The sequence below is a fragment of the Balaenoptera musculus genome, chromosome 14 (genome assembly GCF_009873245.2).
Source record: "Balaenoptera musculus isolate JJ_BM4_2016_0621 chromosome 14, mBalMus1.pri.v3, whole genome shotgun sequence".
NCBI classification, from domain to species: Eukaryota; Metazoa; Chordata; class Mammalia; order Artiodactyla; family Balaenopteridae; genus Balaenoptera; species Balaenoptera musculus.
In genome coordinates, this window is record NC_045798.1 from 74,534,541 (window position 1) to 74,558,366 (window position 23,826).

The window sequence follows — 23,826 nt, forward strand, 5'->3', positions numbered from 1 at the left end:
GAGTCTTGCTAATTGTTGGACAGGGTGAGACGCTGCCCTCTAAGAAGGAAGTCACAGATGAAATGCCATTTGCTTTTGTTTCTTCCTGACTATCCTGAAGATCTTTAAGCAGATGTATCTTCTGCATCATTCACAGCTGAAAGGTCATGCTTCACCACATTTATAACTAAAAGGACAGTATGATTCCTGCTGTAAGGTGCTAGTTAACTGTTCTACCAGGAACATTTAGAACAACCAAGCTATGTGTTTGTAGACAGCTTTTCATTATGGTTTTCCTAACTGTTCACTGCGTTAAAGCCTATGCGGTTTGAAATGCCCCGCAGGGGAGTGGTCACCTCCACCCTGACCTGGCCCCCTCCTCCATGCCTGCCCTGCCCCTCACATCACAGAACACTTCTGCTCCGCTGTCTGCTTGATTTCCGTGAAGGTGGCCTGGGCCTTTTCTTTTATGGTATCCAAGTCCATGTTCTGAAGATTCTGTAACTGCCCGAGAATAGAATCCTTATCTTCTTCCTCTTCTTGATCCTCATCTACCATTTTCCGGAGATCTTCAGGCAAATCCACATCATCTCCAGCCATCTGGATTTGGTTCTCATCCATTTCACTCTGTGTGGAAAAACAAACACGGAGAAACCAAAAACAAACATTTAGAAACCATTCTAAAACAAACAAACAAATCCTGAAAGCAGCAGGGAGATAGAGGTCTGTTGAGGATGGACGGAGGGAATGGCACATTTGGCCATCTTGCAGCAGAGCCTGGGCCTGGTACCAGTTATGGAGGCCAGACATCCCGGTTGACACCCCCCCCCCCCGCCCCTTTCACTGCACTTGGGTCGATTGGAACCTTCTAGCACAGTGGTTCTCAAAGTGTGGTCCCTGGACCGGGCAATATTAGCATCATCCAGGAACATGTTAGAAAGACAAATTCTCCGGCTCCACCCCAGGCCTACTGAATCAGAAACTCCGGGGTGGGGTCCAGCAATCTGCATTTTAAGAATCCCTCTCTCAAGGCCTTCTATGAAGCAGGCATTGCTGCCAAGGCAGTTGGCTGGGAGAACATGGCCTTCATCTTCCGCAACCGCTTTTTGGATCTGACAGATGCAATCGAAGAAGGGACTCTGGATGCCCTTGACCACTCTGACTTTCAGGATACAGACATTCCCTTTGAGGTGCCACTCCCAGCCAAGCAGCATGTCCCGGAGGCTCAGAGAGAAGACGTTCGAGACTGGGTGCTCACAATCTCAATGGACCAGCGGTTGGAGCAGGTTCTGCCTCGGGATGAGCGCGGTGCCTACGAGGCTTCCCTGGTGGCGGCCAGCACTGGAGTTCGGGCACTGCCCTGCCTCATTACAGGATACCCCATTCTGAGGAACAAAACTGAATTTAAGAGGCCAGGGAAGGCAGCTAACAAGGACAACTGGAATAAGTTCCTTATGGCCATCAAGACCTCCCACAGCCCTGTGTGCCAAGACGTGCTGAAGTTCATCAGTCAGTGGTGCGGGGGACTGCCCAGCACCAGCTTCTCCTTTCAGTAACTGGTAGAGTTAGTAGGTTCCATCCCTCATTAAAGTCTTGTAAGTAACTGAAAAAAAAAAAAAAAAAAAAGAATCCCTCTCTATCATGCTGATGCCCAAAAAGTTTAACCAACTCCGCCTCAGGGCAGCTCTGCAAGCTTTGTTGTCTATCAGCCCCCAGCTGTTGTGACTCAGGGATCCCACTCTGGGGGGTGGGGTTTGGGTTCACAGGGCCAGACAGTGCTCCCTCGATCCAGCCATCTCTCTTCAGTGGCAAAGTCTGTTTAACCATCGCCCCTTCCCTCCCTTCTACCAGACACGGAATCACCTCAAACTCAACTTTACATCCTTGTCACCTGGAAGCGAGTCTGGCGCACAGACCAGCTTATTAAGTGAATCGTCCACACCGTCTAGCCTTGCGTGTCGCCGATGCCTTACAACTTCCTTTTGTGGTCCTAGTGGTGGCTGGCCCACGATCTCTTAGTTCCTGCCGCCTGGCCTCTGAAATCCCTTTACCCTTAGGCTGCAGAGCCCTCTGTTTTGTAACAGAGAAGAATCTAGAGAAAAAGTTTCTCTGGGAAAGGCAAGGGTGTCCTTTCTCAGATGGCTGCTCGCGGATATAATTTTCTGAGAGTTCTCAGATATAAATTTCTGGGGTTGTAACATGAGGCAAACTGGGCTTTGGGGACACAGAAGATTAAAAAGAGCACCAGAAAAGCGAGTGATGGGAAAGATCTAAGTGATCTTGTGGTCTAAGTGGTGGGAAAGATCTAAGCAGACTGTAGGGCCCACCTCAAGGATGTTGTGACCAGCCTGGAATTTGTTACCAAAGGGCATGAAAAACCACACAAAGGCAAAATGATCATCTTAGTCTTAATCAGACTGCATTGATTTGATTTGAGAAAGATCTGGGCACCTGCCAAGTCCCCACTTCTGATGCTCTGTAGCTCCAGACTTCTCCAATGGCCTTGGAGAGGCTGGAGGCCACAGCCCTTCCCCAGAGCTCCTTCTTTTATTTGGTTCTCTGGGTAAAGTGACAGCAAGCCTGGCTCCAGAAACAGGTTGAGAGGCCGACTTTTTTTTGTTTGTTTGTTTTTACTCAAAAAGATTTATTCTAAACATTAAAAGTTGACATGATTTGTTACAAAATGCAGCAAAGGGCTTTTGATATTTTCCCCCAAACCAAACTTCAGTTTAGGCAAAAGCAATGTGAACTTCAGTCAGGATGAGGTTGTAAAACCCCCCTCTAGGCAGGGAATGCCATCATGTTGGCAGCCCCAGGGCACCATCCAGGGCACCATCGACAGATGAGGATGTGAGGCACCCGGGCGGACGCCTCGGCTCAGCCGCGATGGACAGGTTCCCCCAGCGCTGGCCCCTGCTCAGTTATTTTCCTTTTGCAAACACAGTTGAGCTAGCTTCACAGAGGCAGTTAGCCAGCCAAAGAGAGAAGTCTCAGTTTTGTCTGGAATGATCTGACGTGGTGTCTCTGCAGATCCTGTTCACCAGCTCTGCGCTCTTTTTTTGTGTTGTCCACACACGGTCGTGGAGCTCAGCGGCTCACCTTCCAACGTAAAACTTCTAGATTACCTGCCCTGCCCTACACAGAGTTCCCTCTTCGTATTTACTTCCTTGCTTTCTTTCCCCACCTCGGGAGGCAGACTTCTGATGCTGAGAACACGAGGATGCCTTTGGGCGGCGTGGTCCTCACCAGGCCCTCCCCGGAGACCCCTGGGAATGGCGACTCTCAGTGTCGACTCCCCAGGTGAGAGAAGCTTCTCTGTGCACTTGGCCAGGCCTCTTCCCCTCAAGGCACTTAACGGATTAATTAGTTCCTCGTCAGACTGGTGTGGGGATTAATTAGTTAATCCCCAGGGGCTCCCAGCCAATCCTCCATTTCTGTTTATTTTTTATTTACCTACCCTCGAGGTTGCCTCCCTTTGAGGATGGTCCTCAGGGCGTTTTTACAGGGACGGGAGGGAAAGCAGGGCCGCCTGGAGATTCTCAGTTCACGTAAATGCGGGACCCCTGCCCGCACATACACGGTTTGCAAAGGCATTGCTGAGAAATCTGGCACCCCTGCCCCTCTGGTTGGTAATAAGATCTCTGCACATGTCACCAGGTTCAAACCTGGACAGAGTAGCTGCTGGGGGCCTGGAGGGACAGGCAGCTAGAGGGGCCAAAGGGCCAGCGAGCCAGCCAGTTGGTGCCCAAAGAGGCCCGAAGCACTCAGGGGGGCTCCCGGGCCGGTGCTCCCCAGCTCCCTCTTCACCAGGCAACTCAGTGTTCTGCCTCTGCTGCCTTGGACCAGTTCGGGTTTATTTTTACCTCCTTCCACTGGCCCAGGGAAGGGAGAGTAGTGGGGTTCCACTTTGCCTCCCAGCTCACAGAGGGGATCTGCATCGGCACAACTTCTAGCCAAGTGGTTCTCAAAGTGGGGTCCCGGGGCCAGCCACAGCAGCATCTCCTGGAATCTTGTTAGAAATGCACATTCTCGCCCAGACCTGCTGATTCAGGTGCTGGGGGCGTGGGCCGAGCCATCTGTGATTTAGCAAGCCCTCCTGGTGATTCTGGTGCTTGCTAAAGTTTAAGAAGCCCCGCTCCACATCCCTTGAAGACAGGGGGCTGTAACTTACTCATCAGTAAGTCTCAGAACCCAGCGGAGTGTCTGGCGTGTCGCCACAGACAATAGATGTTTATTGAATGACTCGGTGAGCCCGTTGTCAGGGACTATAGCAGCCTTAACAACACTTGAATGTGCCCTCTTTACCGTCAAGAGCTCTGTTTCATAGCTACCGACTTGTTTATCTTTACACTCCCGTGGAGGCAGTGCAGCCTAGAGGTCAAGTGTTGGTTTGAGAATCAGATTACCTGAGCATGAAGGTTACTGCCACCACTTACAGGCTGTGTGACCTTGGGCACCGAACACTACCTCTCTGAGCTTTATTTCCTTATTTATAAATTGGGGTTATGTTATTTGCCTAAGAGTCACAGAAGAGTAATTAAATGATAACTGAATTATTTGGAATATATTAAGCATACATATAATTATATTATATATAATTAAAGGTAGATGCTCCTGAATGTAATAGCCTTCAGAGGGAGGGGGAGGGGGATTTGCGCTGGATAGCCTTGACTCTGCACATGGTGCTCAGCCCCAGCAGAAGGCCTCGCTCTCTCGGCCCCTTACCTCTGGCCTGGGAATGAACCCTCCCTACCTTCACTCCAGAGCCTCAGCGTTCCTAGCAAACTGGGCCTATTCATTTCCCTTTTAGCACTAGGCCCTCAATTTTGGGAGAAACCTGCCCAGAGGGTCCAGCTCCCTTTACCCCTTGTCAGGCTCACCCTAATGTTTGTGGGACACAGAGGATAAATACTGATAGGGGTCCCTGGCTTAGACCTGCACCTCTTTTTTCCCCAGTCCCTGGTTCCATCCTTCCATGGGACGCTTGTGTATGTGGTTCCCAGTATGCAGACCGCCACCCTACTTTTCAGGCCCAGTGGTACTCAGGCCAGCAGCTCAGTGTACCCTCGAGAGGACAGACCTGGTGCAGAGGCCTGGGCAGGCCCCAGAATGCATTTAGGCAGGGAGTTCAGGGCACTGGGCAGCCAGAGCGTGGTCTACAAGAGGGGTGTGGGCAGGCCTGTCCCTTTGGCCGCAGACTTCTCACCCCTTGTGAAGGAGTGTGGCCGGTGGAGGGACAGAGGAGAATCTTCTAAAGCACAGGGCCCGGGCATGTGGCACTGGTTGTCCAGTCCAAGGGCGGCACTGGGTGTGGTCAATGGCTGTGGTCAGAGAGTCCTATGACCACCATCCTTCTAGAAGGACAACGCTACTGACTGTCTATCAGAAGCACCACTGCTGCAAGTGATGATTCTAGCACTGGAATCAATTTTTTGGGGCTGCAGCCTGTGCCCTGGGCACATTGTAACTAAGCGTAGGACAACCAAGCAGGGCTAGTGAGTGGCTAGAGGACGAAATGAAGTCCTCTGGAACCAAACCTGAACCCCTGGACTCATTAGCACTGTGGGTCAGCTGCAGACCTAGGACAGGCCAAGGGTTAGGGTCCCTCCCATTTGCAAAAAGCTGCAGCCAACCCAGACCACTATCGTGCAGAGGTGGCTATGACAGTGGGAAGACTGGGATTTAGAGTCGGGAGACCTGGTTCTGTCCTTCGCCCACTGCATGACCTTGGGCAAGTCACCTTACAATTTGATGCCCACCAGGAGGGACCCTCAGAGGATTACTGAGCAGATTGAACGAGACATATTGTGAAACGGCCTTGTAAGCGTCTTAGCTCTGGACAAACAGTAGCTGTGGTTATTAATATTTTAGAGGAAAAAGCGCAGCACGGTGTCAAGATCCCTGCTGAAAGGATCCCTGGGAGAAAGAAGGCGTGCACAGTGAAAGAGAGGGTGGGAGAGTACCAGCCCTTAAGAGAAAGATCGGGACAGAGCAAGCAATTCAGGCCCGTCTATGGGATTTATACAGTGGACCCTGGGCCTTGTCTCTCCCTTGCATGACAAACCACCTCGCTGATAGGACCTTGTCTACAATCCACACAATGAAAGTCTTTTCCTGACTTTCTGGTGCTCCAGGTTGGGAATGCTCGGAATATTTTGACAGAGTTCACGCATCAAGAAAAGGCAGCAATGCCTCATCACAGCCCACGAGCACAAATGCAGTTACAGCCGATACAAATCAGCTCCAGGGAGGGAGGGGACGTTTGGCGCTGAGAACCGTGGTGTAGGTGAGTAAATGAATGAATGAATGATTGAGGGAAGAAGTGAAGTGAACCAGCATATAAAGAGGAACTTATAGGCTATACTTCATTCTTCGGGGTTCTGTTTCAGAAGTCTTCTCTTTTCTAGAAAGCTTATCAACTTGCGATATTGTTTATGCAGTTAAGAACTAATTATTTTTATGCTGGCTGACCAGAATCAGTTTTAATCTCTTGCTTTTTAACCAGATTTATAATCTTAATTGCCAGTGCTGAATGCCCCATTATTTAAATAGCCCCATAGCCTGCATTGTTATTCCCTGTGACTGATTTCTGACCTTTCACTGAAGGGTAAGCACGACCCTGGATTCAGACTTCCTACATCCTAATCTTGATAAACTGGCCTTCATCTTGTACCAAACTGGAGATATGATGATAAACTATCTGACGTGGTTATATGATCAAAAAGCTGAGTATTTACCACTTAAGAGTCCAGTCAGTCAAGCTTGGTGTACAAGCACACACCAGTTTGTTTGATACAAGGTAGATTTGATTTTGGTTTTGGTTTGTTTCCTTATCTTTGGTCTACAGGATACCAAACAGCTGGATTAATGGATTTCTTTCCCGGGGACGAGTTGATCTAATATTTGATGTTTTACATATTTCTGTGGATCACCAACGTCAGCAGTTGCCTGTTTTCACAACCCACCCCTCACTGTCCTGGTGATGAGTGAGGCAGCCACGCTGGCCCCTAGGCAAGGTGACAGCATCCCCTGGCTCCCATCGTGCCGGAGCTTACAAGACATTGGCAGGGTGGGGTGTAGATAGAAGAATACAGCCAGTCAACAAACGCCTCTATAGAGAGGAAAAGGGGGCATGGCCTGCTTTGCCGAAAGTAAGGAGGGATTCGGGCTGGACCAGGAGGGAGGTGGGTGTGAGGCCCTTGGGGGCTAGGCTTCAGCAGAAAGCCTCATCCTTGCTCTGACCAGATGCTGCTGAAGAACTGAGTTTATGTTTTCTCCCTGGGGACAGTGGTTCTCAACCCTCTCTGTACCTCTGAATCCTTTGTAAAGTGTCGAAAAACACGATGGTCAGGCCCTACCCCCAGATTTGGCTCTAGGGATCTGTGGCAGAGACCGAGGCAATAGAATTTTTAAAAAGCTTCCCCGGGTGATTCTAGCTCGTGAGTTGGTGTTGAGACCTTGTCCGGGGCTTGCTAGCTGCAACTTCTGCTATACCACATCATCTTTCCCTCTTTAGCTACTTAAAGAGCCCTCAGCACACCCAGAATGGGACAGAGGCTGTGGATTTGACTCCTCGAATACAGTTTTCAGGTTTTAAAAAAATTAATTAATTAATTAGGTTGCGCCAGGTCTTAGCTGCAGCAGGCGGGCTCCTTAGTTGCGGCATGAGAACTCTTAGTTGCGGCATGCATGTGGGATCTAGTTCCCTGGCCAGGGATCAAACCCGGGCCCCCTGCATTGGGAGTGCAGAGTCTTAACCACTGCGCCATCAGGGAAGTCTCCCAGCTGTCAGTTTTTAATGTTTGATTGAGAGTGTGCACACATAGGGCCCCTCGTGGGATGAAACGTTCCCACTGTGTACATCTTAAACTTCTTTCCTTTACGCAGACGTTCCAGAGGGACTCAAGAAGCTCTTAGAGGCCTCTTGTCCAAGCCTCTCCTTTACAGATGAGGAAACCGAGGTCCTGGGAGGTGAAGATACTTGCATAAATGTCATTCTGCTTGCTAGGGGACAAGAAACCAGCCCTGCTGCCAGGTCTCGCAGGAAAATGTGGCCAGTGGGTCGGATTGGCTTGGAGTTGAATCTTGCCATTTACCGGCTGTGTGACCTTGGGAAGTCCCATTCCCTCTCTGAGCCGCTCTTCTTATCTATGAAGGGGAAATGATATCTACCTACCTTCCAGGGCTGTGAGGATTAAGTGAGAAAGCTGGTGCGGCTAAGTGACACATCCGAATCCGATGACTCTTTCTTCCCTTCCCAGGTTCCCCCCAGGACCTTCAATCCACGGCTCTTTCAAGGGCGTGAGTAGAGGGTGCAAACTGAACTAGGGCAGCAGAGGGGGGAGTAGGAAGGGACAGCCCCTAATGGGCCTCTGATGGCCTCCCTGTGCTGCCACCAGAAACAGCTGCTCAGAAGCAGGAGGTTTCAGTGTCTGGGACCCTGCCAGGCAGCCCTGAGAGCTCCTGATATGAAGGAGGCGGGCAAAGAAAGCTTCACAAAATCGTATCTGTTTTTAAGAGGCAACTTTCAAATTCAGTTCTAATGGAGCTTTCAAAGTACTACATTTAAAGAAGCTCTACTGATAGATTTTCTTCTATCTTCATCTTTGTTCAAAGTGAACGATGCCCTTAATACAGCAGACAAACACCAGGTGTAACTAAATCATATAGCTCAGCAGGGAGCACGACATTATTTTTCAATGACTAACCTAGACTGACAATTCTGTTAATAGGATTAGGGTTCATTGTGGAACTGTTTTCTCTTATTAATTTGGCTTGACTTACATATACATTTTGAATTGGCTAGAAAGAGGGGCACCTTTGTTTTTAGAGAAAAATCTTGTGGCTTTATTTAAAATGTATTACTTCCTCTATTTGCAAAAAAATATGACATCTTAATTATTATATAAAGTAACTCTGTATTTTATACAAAATCATAATGTCGAATCCAGTCTTGTTCTTTTCATGAAAATTGATTTTAATATAACTCTTATGGCTGATAGATTCCTTCTGCTATTTTTGATACGTTGTTCTTTGGGTGTGTTTTTGTTTTTCTTTTTTCCCAGTAACATCGATCATTCAGCAAACCTTGTGTGTGTGTGTGTGTGTGTGCGTGCATGTGCGCGCATGCATGTGTGTGTGTGTGCATGCATGTGTGTGTGTGTATGTGCAGCTTCTACATGTCAGACACCATGCAAGGCTCTGATGACAGAGACAAAACCTCAGCCCCTTTGTTAAGAAGCACACGATCCAGCAGGTGAGAGTATTCAGGTTGGAAAGATGGCATAAGAGACATGCACTCAGGTATTATGCGTGCATGGAGGAGGGGGAGGGGAGGGAGGTCGTGGAAGTTTCTGGAAGAAGTGGCACTAGACCAACATCTTACAGGAAGGAAAGAGGTCACAGGGAGCAGGGTGTAGGGGACGCGAAGCAGGAGGAGAGGAGTATAGTCCAGGCAAGGGGTAGCCAGAAGTGAGGCCGGGAAGTTACGAGCCACATCATGGTGTACAGGCCAAGGGGGTTGGACTTTGTTCTGAAAAGTCATGGTAAACCTTCGTTGTTTTTTTTTTTTCAAAAAAAAACAGGGGAGGAGGGGACTTCCCTGGTGGCACAGTGGTTAAGAATTTGCCTGCCAATGCAGGGGACACGGGTTTGAGCCCTGGTCCGGGAAGATCCCACATGCCGCGGAGCAACTAAGCCCGTGTGCCACAACTACTGAGCCTGCGCTCTAGGGCCCGAGAGCCACAACTACTGAGCCCGCATGCCACAACTACTGAAGCCCTCGCGCCTAGAGCCCGTGCTCCACAACAAGAGAAGCCACCGCAGTGAGAAGCCCGCGCACCGCAACGAAGAGCAGCCCCCGCTCACTGCAACTAGAGAAAGCCCATGCACAGCAACGAAGGCCCAACGCAGCCAAAATAAATAAATAAATAAATAAATAATAAATTAATTTAAAAAATATATATATATTAAAAAAAACGCGAGGAACAGAGTCAGTCTGCAGTTTGGAAACCTCACTCTGCAATTTTGAGGGGAGCAAGACAAAGTTAACAACCTACTCGACGTATTGTAGTAAAATTGCTGAGAAGTGACGAGCCCTGCGCTTGGGGATGAGCTGAGAATGATTTATGAGGTGAGGTGACAGTGACCTGGTGATCTGCTGCATGTGGCGCTGGAGGAGGAGGGACGAGGCAAGGGTGACTCCAGGGGGAGCCTGCAGGAGGGGCAGGGCTGGGGGAGGACGGGTGTCTGTCCTGCACCCGAGCTAAGAGGTGCCCAAGCAGAGGGGGACGCAGCGCTGAAATTCAGCGAGGAGGTATAGGAAGGCCATATAGATTGGAGCCATCAGCACACACCTGCGTGGCAGCTGAAAGCAGCAGAAGACGCAGCCATTCAGGGAGAACGTGACGGCTTGAGTGGGACAAAGAGCAGACGGAGGAAACACCCTGGGCTATTCGGCAATTTGGGGGCGGTCAGGGGAAGGGTGACCCTTGAAAGAGACAGAGAAGGAACAGTTTCAGCAGAAGGAGAAGGAGAAGGATGGTATCCAGAAGCTGAGGAGAGAGAGGGCTCCAAGGAGGAAGCAATGAGCTAAAGGAGGCAAAGAAATTTCTGCCCCAGGAAGAACTGCTCCCGGAAGAGGTCCCCAAAGGAAAGAGCGGAACCATCTACCGCGTTGAGACCGACCGCCGAGCATCGGCAGGAGGAAACCTTCGGCAGAGCAGTGGGAACCAGTCATTTAGGAAGATGCCCAGAAAGCCACGTTCAGAGTGCTGTTTGCTTTCGTTGGGAGAGACTTGACCTCTTTTATAAGGGAGAGGCCCGTAGGCAGGAAAAGCTGAAGATACAGGACAGACGATAATTAGTGGAATGAGACCCAAATCTAACATGAGCATCATGGGTTACTTTAGGCAGTTAAGTCCCCTGATTACCTGGAATTTGAAAACCAGAGGAAACCAACATAAGAGTGGACGTGAACGTTCTCACGACGGATATACTTTCCTACCTACACGTCCGGTTACTGTGATTTGACGCTTGCACTTATTTGACTCCTTATGTGATGACTGCAATGAAAAGTGGTCATCAAAAGACAAGGGTACGACCAACGGGGTTGACCTTGATGGTGAACAATAAACCCGGAGAGGAGGCCTGTGGTGTTTGCCGGGCACCAGGGCTACACTCCTCCTTTCAGAGGCCACATTTCCTTTGCCCCGTCGGCAATCGACTGAAACTCTTTTTCACAGGAAACACCAGCCAAATAATTTCTTTAGAAAATCCAGTTCTAATTCCAAAATGTGACATAGTTACCCTCATTAGACCTGACAGCTCCCGGGAGGACATTTTCCTCAAATCTGCTCTCCGTTGGGCCTGGGCGAGGGGACGGGCCCAGAATCCTGCTGGTTATGTAACCGCTGCGAGTGACCGTGGGGAACTGTGAATGAGGCCCCCAGGGGTCCCCCCTCGTTAGCTGGAGGACCTGGTGAATGTGTCCAACCACCTGTGGGCTGTTAATACTATTAGTTCGGCTGTTTACCCAACATGGACTTTATAAGACGGCACCAGGGCTGAGGATTCTGCAAACCACGAGGGGAGGGAAGGTTGTTATCAGGAGCCCAATAAGGTCCTGGTGAGCCTTGCTTTCTGCCCAGCACCATTTTCTTTGTTAGACGGTTGTGTTCAGTTCTCAAGTCTGCCATCCTGGGTGGAGACACATGATTTGGAGCGGGTGGGGGAAGAATGGAGCATGAAGAAGTACTGGGAAAAGACCAAAGAGGCTCAGGGGAACTTTGAGTCCTTGGGCAAGTCCCTTGATTTGCATGAGTTTCATGATGATGCATTGAGTGTACACCTATGATATGTGCTTTTCTGTATATCAAAAATGTTTAATAAAAAGAGAAATGCAGCTCAGACCCTGAGACCAAGCAGCCAAAGCGCTGCGGCAGCACAGGAACCCACACCTGCCCTGGGAAGAGTTTAGAGAGGCCAGAGGAAGGGGTGGAGTGTGTGCTCCTCCCATAGACCCGCCTATTCTGAGGTCATGCTCGTTGCTAATGACGATACCATGTCTGTCTTACTCATGTCTTTTGATGACCTTTTAAAAAAATAATTAATTAATTAATTAATTTTTGGCTGCGTTGGGTCTTCGTTCCTGGGCACGGGCTTTCTCTAGTTACGGCGAGTGGGGGCTACTCTTTGTTGCGGTGCGAGGGCTTCTCATTGCGGTGGCTTCTCTTGTCCTGGAGCACGGGCTCTAGGCGCTCGGGTTTCAGTAGTTGCGGCTCGCGGGCTCAGTAGTTGTGGCTCATGGGCTCTAGAGCACAGGATCAGTAGTTGTGGCGCACGGGCTTAGTTGCTCCGCGGCATGTGGGATCTTCCAGGACCAGGGCTCGAACCCGTGTCCCCTGCACTGGCAGGCAGATTCTTAGCCACTGCGCTCCCAGGGAAGTCCCTTTTTCTTTTTTGTAATAGTCACCATGCTATACTTACATCCCCAGGACTTATTTACCTTCTAACTGGAAGCTTGTAGTTTTGACCCTCTTCACCTATTTTTTTCCACGCCCCCCCCTCCCCACCTTGCCTCTGGCAACCACGAACCTGTTCTCTGTATCTATGAGCTTGGATTTTTTAGGTTCTCTGTATAAGTGAGATCTCCATTGATCTTTCTCTGTCCGACTTATTTCACTTAGCATCGTGTCACCAAGATCCATATGTGTTGTCACAAATGGCAGGATTTCCTTCTTTTTTATGGCTGGATAATAATCCATTGTATATATATACCGTGAAGACCATTTTTTAATCGTGGTAATCAGATGAGTAATCCAATAAGTGCAGTAACCAAGACGGCAAGCCCCATGAAGGGGATGCAAGGAATGACTTGGGAATCTGTTGCCCCACCTCCTCACTGGCCCAGGCCTCCCTCAGCCCTGTCCAGGCTGCCATGAGGGTCCAGTACTGACCAGCCAGCCCCTCATCCCTTCGCCTCCAATTCACTGAACACATTGCCATGGCCTTGGCCTTTCCCGATCACAGTGATGCCCACGGGCACTGCCTGGCCTTCCTGGGCCTCTTTGCCCCTTATTGGAACAACTAGGAGATGAAAACCTACCACTTATATTCCTGGCATGCTTTTAAGAAGGCTTTCTAAAGGTTCCACTGTGAAGGGTTCCTCTGAATAATTAAAGAAAGACCTAAGAGTTACAGGCGTTTCCATACCAGCCAGCAGCATGGGCCCCTCTAGAGAAGCTGGCTTGATACAAATATTAGAACCAAAGCATGACATTCTGGGCCTGGGAAATGACTATCCCCCATGGTCGTCATTTCCCCAAAGTCATCTCCTCTCAAGGCTGAATATTCCAATTCCTTCAATGCTTCCTCAATTAGTCAGTCTTTTTTTTTTTTTTTAAGGAATTCCTTTATTTTTATTTTATTTATTTATTTATTTATTTTGGGCTGATCTGGGTCTTCGTTTCTGTGCGAGGGCTTTCTCTAGTTGCAGCAAGCGGGGGCCACTCTTCATCGCGGTGCACGGGCCTCTCACTATTGCAGCCTCTCTTGTTGCGGAGCACAGGCTCCAGATGCGCAGGCTCAGTAGTTGTGACTCACGGGCCTAGTTGCTCCGCGGCATGTGGGATCCTCCCAGACCAGGGCTCGAACCCGCGTCCCCTGCATTGGCAGGCAGATTCTCAACCACTGCGCCACCAGGGAAGCCCCAGTCAGTCGTTTTAAAAGCTCTCACCATCCTGGTTGCTGCGGAGACAGCTACAACGCTTGGTTTTCTAGCTCTTTCCCCGCGTGCCGGGGGAGGATCCCGCCGCTCAGACACGGCCCTCCCAGCCTGTACCCACCACTGTCCCTCAAGTGTGCTGCCACCTCATGCTTTGTGACAGGTGCTCATAGCAGAGCCCACCAGGCCGTTCCAGGCTCGCTAGTGCAGTGACCGCTTTAGAACAAAATGCACAATCTGGTCCTTAATATCAAAAGAATGGGCTTAAAAAAAAAAAAGTCATGTCCAGACATTTATTTCTGTTTCTCAGCACCAGCACGGCCCTTGCTATAGCACACAGTCCCCGGGGAAGAACTGAGAACACCTGAGGGGCGGTTCTTCTGGGGCAGCCCGGGTGCATTTCCCTGTGGCTGCGTCTGGGGACACCAGGGGGCTGGAAGGACCCAGATTCCTGCCCCTGTGCAGGCAGCGGCTCCTACCGCCGAGTACCACACCGAAGCCAGAATCTGGCTTGGACAGGAGTGACCTGTCTGCACAGACAGGAAGCTGCCACCCTTGGGCTGATCTTGGCCTGGGAAAAGTGTCTGTCCCTCTTTGCCCCTTTCCAGCCATGGCTGCTGTTGAAGGCCCCCTGCACCCTGTGCCTCAGAGGGGTGGGAGGAGAGCATGTAACCTGTGACAGCCACTCAAGGCAAAGGAAGTGGGGCAGGTCTGCACTCCAAGCCCGAGGCCTGCATTGAGGCTGGGGTGTCGGCCACATCTGGTGAGAACTGGACAAAGCATATGATATGATCCAGGTGACGTTTTATGGCATTCTTCCTATTAATTACCATTGTTATGAATAGTGCACATTGGATTAGATAGAATATCCATGTGCTTACAAAAAAGCAGGCAGTTGTATTGTTGGGGTTTTTCACACCATAAGCAAAGTCTTGCAACATTATGTGTAGCATGCATTTTTACAAAATCCAGCCATGTTATACAAGCGCCCTAGGGAGGCCTCCACCAGAAAGTAAACTCTGCGGTGAAGGATGACGCGTGGAATGCTTTCAAGTCACACTATCACTGTTTACTTGAATTGTGTTGGAACTGCGTCAGCAACTCACAGGTCTCCGGTCAAGCCATCAGCTGACACAGGGGCAGGAAATTGATGCGCCTGGTCCTCTGGGGGACGGATTCTGCGACGCTTTGCTGAAATAGTGAGCAGTGCCGGTTTCCCCCAAAGTCTCAGGATAATTTTAAACCACATGGAACTCCAAACCGCTCTAAAACTTTTGGGACACCTCCAATATTAAGAGTAGAAATAGCAGAGACCTTGGGGCCAGAAGGAGCTATGTTCAAATCCTTTTGTGTGTTAAGATGCTCTTTTGCGTGGTTGAGAGGCCCAAGTTCCAATCCTGGCTCTGTCACTCCACAGCTGTGGGGTTTTGCGAAGTCCCTTAGCCACAGCACCCCTACCCCCAACCCCCACTGGCTGCAGTTTCCTCAGGTCTAAAGTGAGGCCGCGGCATTAGACTCTTAGATGAACTCAAAGGTCTCCTTCAGGGCCTATGAAAAAATCAGGTGGGCTCTCATATGCATTGTGCATTTGAAACAGCTGTAGAAGAATGGGTACATAGGCAGCAGTAACCCATGCAACGAAAGACACTGGGCTCCATCGTTAACAATGTACAGATTTCTTTGTGGTCCCCCCTCCCCTAGCTGGCTTTAGTGAGCAGTGGCCTATGCAGATAGAGTCACTATCGCTCCAGGGAGGATATGAATCTGTACGTTACGTGGCTATAATTCTCCCCTCTTCCCATAGTTTCTGTTGGAAAGGCTCTTGTTTCAAAGGACAGCTTGGCTCAGAGATTTGGGAATTATTTTTTCTCTGAAGAGCATCAAACTCATTTTACAAAGCCTGAAGGTGTCCACCCCTGAGAATTGAGGTAAGCAAGACCGTGGACTCACCAGCAAAGCTCAGACGCTTGTGGTTCAGGGACACCCAATTCTTGCCTTGTTTACAAACATCAGTGTGCCCACCCCAGGCCTCCAAGACCCCTGGTTGTTATTATCAAGAAATAAAACTTCTGTGCATAGAGATAATAACAGCAATTAGAGCGATCATCCATGGAGCTCTTTCCACTCGTCAGGCACTCACCTTGTCAGGCACACCTTATTATCTCAGACAAAGACCTCAGGAAGTAGGTATCACTGCCCCCATTTTATAGATGAGGAAATGGAGGCTCAGATATATTAAAAAACCATCTGAGACTGCAGACGTCAGAGCCAGAATTGAAAGCCAGTTCTCCTTATATCTTCACCAAACAACAGAACAGTCGTCAAAAATATATCCTCAACAGCAACAGATATATATGTATTCTTAAAAAGCCCCACCTTTGGGACTTCCCTGGTGGTGCAGTGGTTAAGAATCCGCCTTTCAATGCAGGGGACACGGGTTCCAACCCTGGCCTGGGAAGATCCCACATGCCGCGGAGCAACTAAGCCCATGTGCCACAACTACTGAGCCTGCGCTCTAGAGCCCACGAGCCACAACTCCCGAAGCCCGCGCGCCTACAGGCCGGGCTCCGCAACAAGAGAAGCCACCGCAATGAGAAGCTCATGCACCTCAAGGAAGCGTAGCCGCTGCTCAACGCAACTAGAGAAAGCCCGCGCGGAGCAACGAAGACCCAACACAGCCAAAAATAAATAAAATTAAAAAAACACAGAATAGCCCCACCTTTCTGGAAGAGACACAGCCAGTTGATGGTGTGTGTGGGTGTGTGCGCAAGCATGCAAATGCACTTAATTTCTGCTTCCTTCCAAACGAGATGTGTGGTGCTTTCATCAGATGCACCAGAGGCGGGAGGCCGGGGCTTCAGTTGAGCGGCGTGAATCTGCTGCCACATTGCTAAACACACCCCGGCCATCCCAGAGAGCTTCCGGAAATTCAGGCAACAGGAGCGGGAGGGACCGTGTTAGGAGTGCTCCACACTCCCAAAATGCAGTCCCGGTGGGAAAAAGTACTAACCTGGAATAAGGTGGGCAAAAAGCAAGGCACTCTTTTCGAAATTCATTGGTTGCAAATGAACATGAGTTTAAATTTTATTGTGAGTATTCCCCCCTCAGTGAGGACGTCCGTCTTAGGGTCAAGGTCTCCCGGACGCAGGGCTCTATACCTCTTCAGTGGCTTCAGCAGTGACCTTGCATGGGCAATGGGCTCGCTCCCTTTGTTTAGAGCTTGCAGCTTCTGAAGTCAGTTTTTCCAGGGCTCTGCAGGGGACCCACTGAAGCAACTGGTTTAGCGGCACTTTCTAAACCGCCCAGCCTGCTGAAGCTGGCTCTCATCCCTGCGAGAGGACCACGTGCTTTGGAAGGATCTCTTTGGCTTCTCCAGGTGGAAGATTTCTCTCAGGGAGGGTGCCCCTCTGGAAGGGGGAGTTGGACAGCCAACCCAGAAGGTGGAGGTGGAGTCATTTAGAGGAGCTGGGCGATCCCCACGTAGGGGGAAATGAGAAGTGAGTCGGGAGCAGGGAACTGGGCCCTTGGTCATCCCTGGATACAAGCCCTGGAGCACTGCATCCGAGCCCTGTGCCAGATCATGTCAACATATTCTGTTCCCACCTCCCAGCCAGCAAAGGTAAAACAGTTGTGCAGTAGAGGGCACTGCAAGCAGTTTTGTTTTTTTAGTTTTATTTACTTATTTATTTATTTATTTATTTATGGATGCGTTGGGTCTTCGTTGCTGTGTGCGGGCTTTCTCTAGTTGCGGTGAACAAGGGCTACTCTTTGTTGCAGCACGCGGACTTCTCATTGCGGTGGCTTCTCTTGTTGCAGAGCACAGGCTCTAGGCGCACGGATTTCAGTAGCTGTGGCACGTGGGCTCAGTAGTTGTGGCTCGCGGGCTTAGTTGCTCCACGGCCTGTGGGACCTTCCCGGACCAGGGCTCGAACCCGTGTGCCCTGCATTGGCAGGCGGATTCTTAACCACTGTGCCACCAGGGAAGTCCCTGCAAGCAGTTTTTAGTTTACAATGAGTCAGACCCATGACTTTTGGAAACCAGCTACTTGACCAAAGCCCACAGGTGTTTGTCCTCTCAGCCAAGATGGAGAAGATGGTGCTCGGTGACGACCACCACTGCCACATCATCTCCAAAAGGAAGGAACGGATTGTTCCTCTGAAGTGGAGGAAGAATGTCATAGAAGTTAAGACCCTGGGCTCTGCTTTGCCTGGCAGCATGGCCCTTGGCCGGAGGGTAGTTACTCTCTTTCTGCCTCTGTTTCCTCTAAGAAACCTACCTTACAAGACTGTCCTGAGGATTAAATGAACTGATATATGCCAAGCACTTAGAACAGTGTCTGGCACTTAGGAAGGAGCTCAAGAAATGTCAGCTGTGATGATTATCCACATTGTGCATTTATATATAGATGTTCTATAGTCTTTAGATGAATTTATATAAACAGGTATTACTCCATTTTGTTGAGAGGAAATGGAAGTTCAGAGGTTAAAAGACTGGAATCTAGTTTTTATGAACAAGTTCAATGCTATTTTCACTATATCAGATACCTCAATTACGATTAAGGCATACAAATATATTTATGTATTATACATGTATATATATGTACATCTATGTGTGTGTATATACATGTTATATATATATATATATATATATATATATATATATATATATATACCCATGAGTGTGACCCTTTGCTGATAATCAAACACTCTCCATTTCTTATTACGTAAAAAATGGATGTTTACTGTGTTGAGTGTCTCACCTTTGGGAGTCTGTACTTTTCTCTGAGGTGAACTCTGAGGCACGCCCTCTCTGCCTTTTTTTGTGTAAATGCAGCATCTCTTTCCATCCTAAAAGTAAAAGAATAGAATAAAGGATCAAAGGACGAAGAGAGCTAAGGCCATTCCAGCCCCTGCTCAGAGGAGCCAGACACTGGGACACACCTTCTGAGTTCCCACTGCCGGCAGACAAATGGGAAATAGGGGAGTTTCTCCTACCTCCCCAAATTTCTGCCTCTCTGTCTGTCATTCCACTATCATAACTCAGTACAGACCCTAAATCCCAAAGACAGCTCAGTTCTGGGAATCTCTTTCTGAGGCACCCCGGGAGAGGGGCAGGGTGATTACTCCTGATGTAGACCTGACCTCACTATGTTTCTCTAAGTACAACCTGGGACCACAAGCGTCAGAATCACCCGGAGCACTCGTTAAGAATGCAGCTGCCCAGTCCGACTGCACTGTGGAGAGAAGCTACATTTTAAAAACCATTTTGTTTCTTATTTTATTATACTTATTAGGGGTTAACACATTTAGTTCTTCTGAAATGCTAGGTGTATGAGCTGATGACAAAGGATGTTGAGTGTTATTCTTGGGACATAAGTTTTATTTATGTTTTAATTAAAAAAATTGAAATATAGTTGCTGTACAATATTGTGTTACAGGTGTACAATATCGTGATTCACAATTTTTATTTTTTTGGCTGTACCATGTGGCATGTGGAATCTTAGTTCCCTGACAAGGGATCGAACCCGTGTCCCCTGCAGTGGAAGCGCAGAGTCCTAACCACTGGACTGCCAGGGAATTTCCCCCTCCCCCTTTTTTCCCACAATTTTTAAAGGTTATACTCCATTTATAATTATTATAACATATTGGCCGTGTTCCCTGTGTTGTGTTACAATATGTCCTTGTAGCTTATTTTATACATAATAGTTTGTACCTGGGACATAAGTTTTAAATTCTACAGAACACTTATTTTTATGGAAAAAAATGTTTGGAGCAAACCGCTAGCATCTCCTTCTACTTCCTTTCCTGATGCCCTTTATTAAACGCTTATGTGGACTTTCCACGTATCTATTTAAGGTCCGGGTCCGTCTCCCCCCATGCTGCATGCAGGACCTTAGTTCCCCGACCAGGGATTGAACCCACGCCCCCTGCAGTGGAAGCGTGGAGTCTTAACCGCTGGACCACCAGGGAATTCCCCAGTTTTGAGTTTTAAAGGATGTTCTCCTCCAGATCTCTGCAGAGCTGTTTCCACAAGACAGTTACACTCAGTGACTGAGAGTCTGAGATTCAGTTATTATTCTGTTCATTTAATTTCACCAATAAATTGTGATAGAATTCAGAACTCTGAGCTACAATAACGTGGAACTTTTAAAAAGCACTTGAAATCCTTGACAGCTGAAGCAGGGACATTTAAAAAACATACGGCAGGGAATCCAATTGTGAAATGTTCTCTCTGTAATCTTACCAAAGAGACATGTGTTCTGGAAACGATGACTTCGTCCAGGGGAGAAAACACATCTGCTCCTCTCTTCCCATTGTTGCCAGTTATAAACCGCCAAGTCTTGCAGACTTTTTCTTCCCCGTGTCTCTCATAACCATCCCTTTCATTTTAACTATAGCAGCCTCACGAATGTTCCATTACTCCATACCGTATCTTGTGCAGTGATTCTTTAAATAGTAGTCTGTTGACTTAAGTATTCTATCAAAAAAGCTGGAAGCAGTGGTGTGCTGGCAAACGTATCACAACCAGCTCTTTGGGGAAAGAAGCTGTTTGTAGAACTTGCCAATTTCCATGGTGTAAATACTCCCACCCAGGCGGATTTCAAACTATCAACTTGATGTCGTTGAATGAGGAATTGGGGAGAGATGAACACAATCAGCTTTCATGAGTCAGTGCAGGCTGCTGTAGGTCAGCTCCAGCATGTCGCTGGCTGGAAGGTTAATTTTTCTCTTACTCTTGAATTCAGCAATCTCCCTGGGCCTCTACTGCCCGGCATGGAAACAGCAGATATGGTCTGTCCACTTTTCTCTATCATAAATACTATGCTGGGCCACTTGATTGGAGAGGCCCTGGCCATTTAAATGATCTCCCTGCTTCCATCATAGCCCCACAATTGGGAAGCAACACTTTTAACAAACTCCCTCGGCGATTCTTACACAAGCTAAAGAGGGTCACCTTCACAACACTGTCAATCAACCAGACTCCAGTAAAAATTTTAAAACATAAAATAAAATAAACAAGGTCACCTTCTAAGCCCCAATTTAGGTTCAGTGTTCCCTTCCCTGTTTGGAGGGAGGCATCCTCAAACAAGGTAGGGTATGGATTTCCATAATGCTCTGCGGGTGGCCTAATTGGACTTGTGATGGTGCTGGTTTGAAACGGGCTCCCTTGCTCATGATGAGCCAGAGAGAAGTGGACGCCTTCGGGGACGTCTGTGAAGCTCACGTTCACCACCTCCTCTCCCAGCTGCCCAAAGAAGTGCATTATTGGAGGCTATATTTATATACCTGGCCCCGCCCTCTGGCTGTACAGGATTGGACCAAGCTGGATAAATGGACTTTCTTCTCTGGGAATTCGGGTTTGGGACTGAGAAAGAGACCAGTAGTGTGGCTCGAGCTGTAATGGGTGAACTTGGGGGATGTCGGCTGCCATTTTTCACTGGCCACGTGGTTTGGGTAGAGGCCCAAGTAGAGGGCTGACTGCCCCGAAAGAACAAAGCAGCCATACTGAGGTGGAAGCCATGGCAAGAGATTGAAAACGAAGGCTCGTGGCTTCTCAGCAATGCTCTGGTCCTGGTTCAGGCCCATATGAGGCCTGGGGGGATTTCTGTTATGGGTTTGGTGAAGCATCTTTGCATGAAGCATGATTTGCCTTAAAATAAATTGCCTGTTTTCATTTTCAGGTGGCTAAATTGGTTTCTATTTCTTGACTCCAAGTTTTGGAATCATCTTTTTTTTCACTGTAATAGTTGCTCTCATTTATACATTTTATTTTTTTATTGAAGTATAATTGATTTACAAGGTTGTGTTAGTTTCAGGTGTACAGCAAAGTTATTCAGTTTTATATATATACATATACATATTCTTTTTCAGATTCTTTCCCCTTATAGGTTATTATAAAATATTGAGTATAGTTCCCTGATGCCTACTTCTTTATGTTGTATTCTAGGTGATGAAGCTCATGAAAACTCAAGCAACGGACCGGAAGTCATGCCTCTTGCCGTGGGAAAGCAGGCCAGCCTCACCGTCCTGCTACTGTTGCTTACATCGGTTGATCACATAAATGTATCACACACACACACACGCACACACACACACACACACACACACACGGAGCTGAGTAGCTGGTAAATAACCCAATCCACTGACTGACCATACCATCCGACTATTTCGGTCTTTCATCTGTCCACATATAAAATTAAGTAAAACAAGGTCATTAGTTAATCAAACAGATGCCATATCTGTGACCAGATTTATTGCTGGGACATACTGAGTGATATTTTAATATCAGGTATATAGTCTATATTTCTGACCATTTTCTTTTTATTGGGCCCCTTGAGCTGAGAACATTTGGTGCTACTGTTCTGCTTCTGTTTCTTCATTATACATGTGTTCTTTTTTTTTTTAAACATGCCAAGGAATGATGCCTTTTTTTGCCTAAGTATTATTTTAGCACAAACATTATTTTTGCAGTTGCATTTTTTAAAAAAACTGATTTTAAATTTACCGCAGAGCCAAGCAGAATACATTCTAGGTAGTTTTATAAGTCACAGTTTCTTTCAGGAAAAAATACAGTAGACAAGGTTTCCATTAAATGCAGGCTTTTATGCTTAGTTTCCTCCAGGTCATTAACCCTTTCACCTCTAATCATCTTAGCAATAGGACTTAGGCAACTATTATGTAATTGATCATTAGCAAAACAGCCATGGTGGCAAAAAGAAATACTTTTGTAACATACGATGTACATTTAACTTCAAGATTGATGCTTCAATACTCAGTCGATTTGATTATTAAGACTCAAATTAATTCTACCTTAAACTTTAAAAAATTACATCTAGATTACACTTAAAGATCAGTCTTCAGCAGTGAAAAATTGGTGATATTCACATTCCATAATACCCACCTGAAATGTTACTGTTTTACTTTTATTACATTTTATATAGCCAAAAGAATGTCCTTATTTTTTGGAGGTACATAGCCAAAGTATCTAGGGGTGAAGTATCGTGATGTCTGTAATTTACTTTAAAAATGGTTCTCTGTATCCATCTATCTATGTTTCCATGTATCTATCTATGATCTAACCAAATAATCATCTACAGGCAAATATGGCAAAATGTCAACTGTCAGTTTTATGCCATAGGTATATATGAGCATTCATTATACTGTTCTACTCTTCTGCATCTTTAAATTTTTCATAATAGGCAGTCCACACATTTATTCAGTCTTTGAGAAGCCAAGTTTTATGACATAATTGTCATGTTGTATTTTCTAGGCTTTTTTTTCTGCACACGTAAGATCTAGAACACTGTACTCTATGTTCTTTAAGGCCCTCTTCCAAGTGCAAAGTCTGAATTTTCACAATTTGAAAGCTTTCTACTTGCTAGGAGGGTGAATTTCCTGACGACTGTAAAGTTATTTAGGCACAGTTTTTCATTTGAACAATTGAGGTCAATTAAAATGTGTCTGGATCAGAAAGTGTTCAGTGGCTTTCAGGCCAACACGCAGATCTATTTAGTATTTTTTAATTTCCATTCATACAAGTAGGACATAGTAACCACTGATGCTAGGAAATGGTTCACTTTAGCAGAACAGACTTTCCTCAGGTTAGAAGCAAACAGCACGAGGAAAGGCATCTAAAGAGCAATGAGGTAGAAATTGGGGAGCTGAAGACGGTATGGCCAGAATGAATTTCTTTGTGCTTTTAAAAGGAAAGGAAGTTGCATGTACTCACTTCTCCTCGATCACTTGCTTTTGGTATTCCTCATATTCCTCTCTAGTCATCCCCTGAGCTGCTGCAGGATCAGATGTACCTCCTTCTTCTTTTTGTTCTTCAGACCTGCCACCAAGTCCTAAATTCTTTACCTGACTACTTATCATAGTTTTCATAAGGAAAGCCATTGTTTCTGCCCCAGAAAAAGAATACCAAAAACTCAGACAAAACCTGAAGGAAAAAAAACAAACCCACAAAACCTCCAAATATCTTCAACAACAGCAACACATTTAAAAGCGGAGGGCTTCGCATAGGCTCATCTGTTCAAGGGCGTAACGATACAGAAGAGTGGTCTGGGCACTGTAAGCTGGATTAAAGGGGTCAACTCCCGAGTACAGAGAGGCAGATGGCTCAG

General features: G+C 47.5%; 1 protein-coding gene across 1 annotated transcript; it reads right to left on the reverse strand.

The window, feature by feature from the left end:
- Positions 1–378: 378 nt before the first annotated feature.
- CPLX4 (complexin 4) lies at positions 379–23,599 on the reverse strand. Its single transcript, XM_036823565.1, has 3 exons — positions 23,433–23,599; positions 18,463–18,550; positions 379–606 (listed from the first exon to the last, which is right to left on the reverse strand). Exons 1-3 carry the CDS (start codon positions 23,597–23,599, stop codon positions 379–381), a joined length of 483 nt encoding a protein of 160 aa, XP_036679460.1.
- Positions 23,600–23,826: the final 227 nt, after the last annotated feature.